Source organism: Emiliania huxleyi, assembly GCF_000372725.1.
Source record: "Emiliania huxleyi CCMP1516 chromosome Unknown EMIHUscaffold_1327, whole genome shotgun sequence".
Classification (NCBI taxonomy): Eukaryota; Haptophyta; order Isochrysidales; family Noelaerhabdaceae; genus Emiliania; species Emiliania huxleyi.
The window spans coordinates 1-5,348 of record NW_005201261.1 but is presented as its reverse complement, the minus strand read 5'-3'; the positions used below and the strand labels follow the sequence as shown (position 1 = coordinate 5,348).

The 5,348-nt window shown below is 64.6% G+C and overlaps 2 protein-coding genes across 2 annotated transcripts; both read left to right on the top strand.

Moving 5' to 3' along the window:
* Positions 1 to 770: 770 nt before the first annotated feature.
* EMIHUDRAFT_57292 (hypothetical protein) lies at positions 771 to 2,237 on the top strand (the record flags this gene model as incomplete). Its single annotated transcript, XM_005788706.1, has 5 exons — positions 771 to 1,145; positions 1,201 to 1,311; positions 1,633 to 1,724; positions 1,912 to 2,011; positions 2,199 to 2,237. Coding segments are annotated over 5 exons (717 nt in total), but the record flags the coding sequence as incomplete, so codon positions are not given.
* Positions 2,238 to 2,305: 68 nt separating this feature from the next.
* On the top strand, positions 2,306 to 3,269 carry EMIHUDRAFT_447024 (hypothetical protein). Its single transcript, XM_005788705.1, has one exon. It carries the CDS (start codon positions 2,368 to 2,370, stop codon positions 2,638 to 2,640), a length of 273 nt encoding a protein of 90 aa, XP_005788762.1. The 5' UTR covers positions 2,306 to 2,367; the 3' UTR covers positions 2,641 to 3,269.
* The last annotated feature ends 2,079 nt before the right edge of the window (positions 3,270 to 5,348 follow it).

Here is a 5,348-nt window from a genome sequence, read left to right as displayed (position 1 = left end):
AGTAGGGCTTATGCCCTTCACAGCCTTGTTATTGAGAAGAAAATACCTCCTATGGCGCTGTGCGCTGGCCTGTGAGAGGTTGACAGATAGGGTGATAAGAACGAGAACCTCGCATACGACGACAGTGAGGGTGTGAGAGACAGACCCAGGGAAGGTCTTTCACTACCTTACAGCCCCTGCCCGAGCTCAGGCTCGACAGAGGTCGGTTTGACATTGCGCGCAGCGTATCCACACTCGCCGCCGGCCAGCTGCTCGCTTAGTGTTGTTCAATGCTCCACGAATGAGCAGCAGCAGCTTGGAGACCCGAGCGCTGGAGCGGTTGGTGCCGCGGTGCCTGGTGAGGCGACTGCAGCACCCGAGCCGGCACGCCGCCAGCCTTCGCAGTCCATCGGTGCGCCGTTCCCAGCGAGGTGCGCACAGAGCCACCTGCCGCCGACCGCGCCGGCCGCCTCGCAGGTTGAGGTTTACGAGGGTGCTCTGGCGTTCATCGACATCTCTGGCTTCTCGCGCCTCTCTGAGCTGCTATCCGAGCGGCATGGTGCTCAGGGTGCCGAGCTGCTGCAGACCTACATCAACCGCTACTTTCGCTCGCTCATCGAGGCGGCGCTTGCCTCTCCGCCCACCGCCCTGCAGTGGGTGGTGTCACCCAGACCCCCACTTGCTTGGGCTCCATGCGAGCAAGAGCGCTGTGCCGGGCTCCTCGCCGCCCTCCCTGGTTGCGAGCCAAATCCTTCAGCTCGCTAGTGATGGCGGACGAGCGCTGTCCGGCGTTGCTGCACGTCGACTCGTTTACGCGGGTCGCCTTTGCCGGCAACCCCGCCGCCGTCTGCCTGCTCGACGCGCCGGCCGACGCCACCTGGATGGGCGCGGTCGCCGCGAACCAGAACCTGTCCGAGACTGCCTTCATGTGGCCGACGGGCGCGAGCGAGGTGGAGGGCCTCGAGGGCGAGCCCGCCCGTGGCGAGACGTTTGAGCTGCGGTGGTTCACGCCGTCGGTCGAGGTGGACCTCTGCGGGCACGCGACCCTCGCCGCAGCGCACGCCCTCTTCTCGGCGCCCGGAGGGCGCGAGTCGCCCCTCCTCCGCTTCGGGACCCGCTCCGGAGAGCTCGTCGCCGCGCTGCGCGGCGAGGGCGGCCGCGGCCGCGTCGGCTCTTCTGCCCTCCCTTTGGCATGAGGAGGGGAGTGGGTGAACAGGCGAGGGCTGCATAGAGCTCGAGTTCCCGGCGTCGCCTCCCAGGCCGCTGCTCGACGGCGTCGGCCCCACCCGCGGCGAGGTCGCACTCGCTCTCGGGCTGCCAGTGGATAAAGTCGTGGCGCGCCTCTGCAGAAGCGGAAGATCTCCCCACCTCTCCCCATCTCTCCCCCTCTCTCGAGAGGCCTGGATGCGGGATCTCTCCCTCCTGCCGACCTGGGCGAGGGACTCCAGCACACTCACACACGAAGCGGGCTAGCACGCACGCGCACATGCCAAGGCGGCCGACGGACTACGGCTGGCCTGACACCCGCCCGGCTCTGCAGCACTAAGCCATGCGCGTGTGCGCCGTCAGGTCGTGGGCGCGAGCGACGATCTGCTGGTGGCGGAGATCGCACGAGATCGACCGAGATTGCACGGGATCGCTCGAGATCAAGAGAGATCAGCAGAGATCGCACGAGATTGCTCGAGACCATCCGAGATCGCTCGAGACCATCCGAGATCGCGCGAGATCGCGCGAGATCGCCGCAGGTTGCGCTGCCCGACGCGGGCGCCGTCGCCGCCCTCGCGCCTGACCTGCACGCCGTCTCGCGCTGGCGCGTGGCTAGAGGGCGGCTAGAGGGCGATCAAGAGAGTGGTCAGTATGATCGCGGTCTCTCGGCGGACTCTCGGCGGTCTCTCGGCTACACCTCGGCTATCTCTCGTCCGATGGTGGCAGGCCGTACCGGGGACTCATCGTCACCGCCGCCGGCTCCGGCTCAGAGGCCGACTTTGTCTCGCGCTTCTTCGGGCCCGCTGTCGGGATCCCGGAGGACCCGGTGAGATGCGCCGAGATGCGCCGAGATGCGCCGAGATGCGCCGAGATGCGCCGAGATGAGAGATGCGCCGAGATGCGCCGAGATGCGCCGGGATGAGAGATGCGCCGAGATGCGCCGGAGGGTACGACGCGGTGACGTGTGTGTGTCGGGGCTGACGGGCTGACTCGCTGACCTTTCTTTCTATGAGGTGACGGGCTCGGCGCACTGCACGCTGGCGCCCTACTGGAGCGGCGCCCCAGAAGCGGAACACGTATTCTTGTGACCCGACCCGCGCTCGAGAGGGGGCGGACTCCGCTGTACGCAGCTGTACTCCGCTGTATTCACTGCGCTTGTGTCGCTCGTACTCACGCGGTGCTATGAGTACACGGCACAATACCGTCTTCCCGCGCTGCTGTCGGTGGGCTCGTAGGAGCGGCGTGCTCGGCAAGAGCACGATGCTGGCGCAGCAGCTCTCGCAGAGGGGAGGTGCGAGATTCCCCGAGATTCCCCGGGATTCGACATTATTCCCCGAGATTCCCCGGGATTTCCTGAGATTCTACCTGATTCCCCGAGATTCCCCGAGATTCCCCGAGATTCCCCGAGATTCCCCGAGGGGAGGAGGTCGCGCCTCGGGAGGGTTCGGGCCGTGAGGGCGAGGGTCGCCTCTTCACAGCTCAAGGTGTGAAAAGGCGAGCTCGAGGTCGAGGTCGGCGGTGAGGAGGAGGAGGGCGCGAGCGCGCGCGTCTGGATCCGCGGTGACACGCTGGGGTGACGCCGCTCGCCATTCCCCGCCCTGCCGGCCGGCATTTCTTTGTTGTTGTTGTCCGCAGGCCACGCGGTGACGACGCTCGCCGGCGAGCTGCTCATCCCTCCCCCGCGGACAGTGCCGGTGGTGAGTCGGCTCTGCTAAGGTGCCGAGCTGTTGGTTCCGCTGATGCTGCTGCCGCTGCCGTTGCTGCTGCCGCTGCTGCTGGGCCCGCGCCGCGCGTTGGCGCCGCCCGCGGCCGTCCTGCCCTGTCTGGGCCCACGCCCAGGTTTGCATGGGAGTGCCTCTCCCCTTCTCCCTCTCTCGCCATTGAGCGTGGGCGTCCGACCGTGGAGAGGTGTTCCCATGTCGAGACCTCGGCCAGGGCGTTGACCGTGGTTTGCGCCGACCGCCGCTCGCGCTGAGCCGTCGGCGGTCAAGGGGGCGCGGACGTTGCGCTCTCGCTGTACGTCACAAGCAGGATACACGTGAGGTTTACAAGGGTTTTATTACATTCATACAAGGTTGTGTGGATGACAAAACATCGGTACGCTGAGAGCTATCTCGGTCCTCCCGCAGCCGCAGCCGTAGCCGCAGCCCCAACTCTTGCCGCTCTTCCGTGTCGGGTTGTGACGAGGGGTGAAGAACACGGATTGAAGATCCCTCACACCAAGATCGTGCAGGGCGGGGACACATGTCCCTAAATCCCATCTCGTCTCAGAGTTTGACCGTTTTTATTTATTTTTATTTATTTATCTCGGTCGACCTCTCGACGCACGACGGTCCCGCGTCGCAACACCGCCATGTGCCTCATGGTGTGAGCACACCTTCGTCTTTGTTATTTTTTTCCTTCTGCTTCTCACACCGCGCCCCGTTGCGCCGACCTGCTTGGGCCTAAGCTTTATGTCACGGTCTAAGCACGCCCGATGGTCGATGCGTGGGTCGCCACGCATGGCACTCCCAGCAACGCACAAGCCCGGTGCGGCCTGGGGGCCACACATTTGACATTGCTCGTCGGACCCCCCTGCACTTCTAAGCCCATCCCTGCTGTGCTTTGCCTGGCTGATGCCTTGACATGCAATGCGGCAAGCTCAAGAGCTGAGTCGAGCTGGCACCTGCTAGCCGCGCATCTGCTGCCTTGCTGGTAGAGTCGGCGTTCGAGCCCTCGACCTGCTCCGTGTTCCTTCCGAGCAGTGCGCCAAGGGTCGTGACCTGGCAGGTCGGGTTCCTCTGGACTCCTGCTTGTGTGGCAGACGTCTGTGGAGCTCCCCCTGAGGACGCCACGGCATCGATGAGCAGCACCGGGTGGCGGAGGAGCTCCGTGGATGGCTGATGTAGCCATGAACCATTTGTGAGCTGCAGCATAGCTTCTCCTCGGTATAGGTTGGCCTTCTCTGCGCCGTTGGCATGTAGGACGACTGGTCGTGTGGCAGGAAGAGCGGAGGCACTCGGCGAGCCATTCGACACCGAGGAAGGTGGATGGAAGGTTGCGTCGCCATTCGCATCGACATGAATGCCTCTTGACGGGAGCGGGTAGGCACGCTCGTCGTAGCACGCTTGCATGGGCCCGAGTACCTTCATTGGATTTCGTCCACTGCATGGCAGCAAGCTCAGACACACCTCACTCTCTCGATCGAGCTTCACCTTGAATGGCATCTGCGCACGCGTGCCATTGAGCAGCATGAAATGGATCAACGCCTGATCGTCTGTCTGCTCAGTGCGGCCAACCGTGAGCCCCTCGACGTGTGTGGCGCAGTGACTCGCGCCGCAGCTCCACTCGCGCATCCGGCGCGTCTGCCAATCGAAAAAGTTGTACATCGCCTCGCACGAAGAGCCAAGCAGGCACCCTGAGTTAGCAAAGCATGGACGCCCGCTGGAGATGCATTCCGCGTGGCCAGCGACGAGCTTCCGGTACTGGTTTCGATAGCACTTAGGCCACGAAGAGCACTCGGTACTGATGAGCACGCTCGCCTTGCCGTCCGCTGCGTCCTGCGCTCGCTGGTCGATGTGGTTTGCAATCACGGCATCGCCCGAGTCAGCAACGAGCACCGGGCCACAGCGAGCTGCTCCTATCACGGCGCGAATGGCGGCGAGCGCACGACGGCCGCCGTGGTTCTTCACGGTGCTACCGCCGTACCAGTTCCATCCACGCCTTCCGAGCCCAGCGACGACAAGTGGCAGGCCTCGTTTTGCCGCTGACAGCCCGAGCATCCACCTGCATGGCAGCTGCGTGGCATAGGTCAGCAGGATTGGGCCTCGCGCCGACCAGCGCGACTCAGCGACGGAACGCTGGCAGTCAGCAATGTCCGCGGCGCTCAAATCGCCCGTCGGTTGCTTCGGCGCCGATGCCAGCACAAGCGCGAGCGCAAACATGCCTGTTCGGTGCTCGTCGTCGGCCTACTGTACTCCGTTGTTTTGCCACTCCACCAAGCAAGACACACCATAGGAACCTATGCAACCCAAGCACCTGGACTGACGACGACCCTGGGCGCGCCCCAAAGACCACCGCACAACATGGCGCTAGGTTCGGTTCGGTTCGGTTCATACGCCACTCCATGCATGGAGCACGGTGGGTGGGTGTGGGGGGGGGTGGGGGGTGGGGGGGGGGGGGGG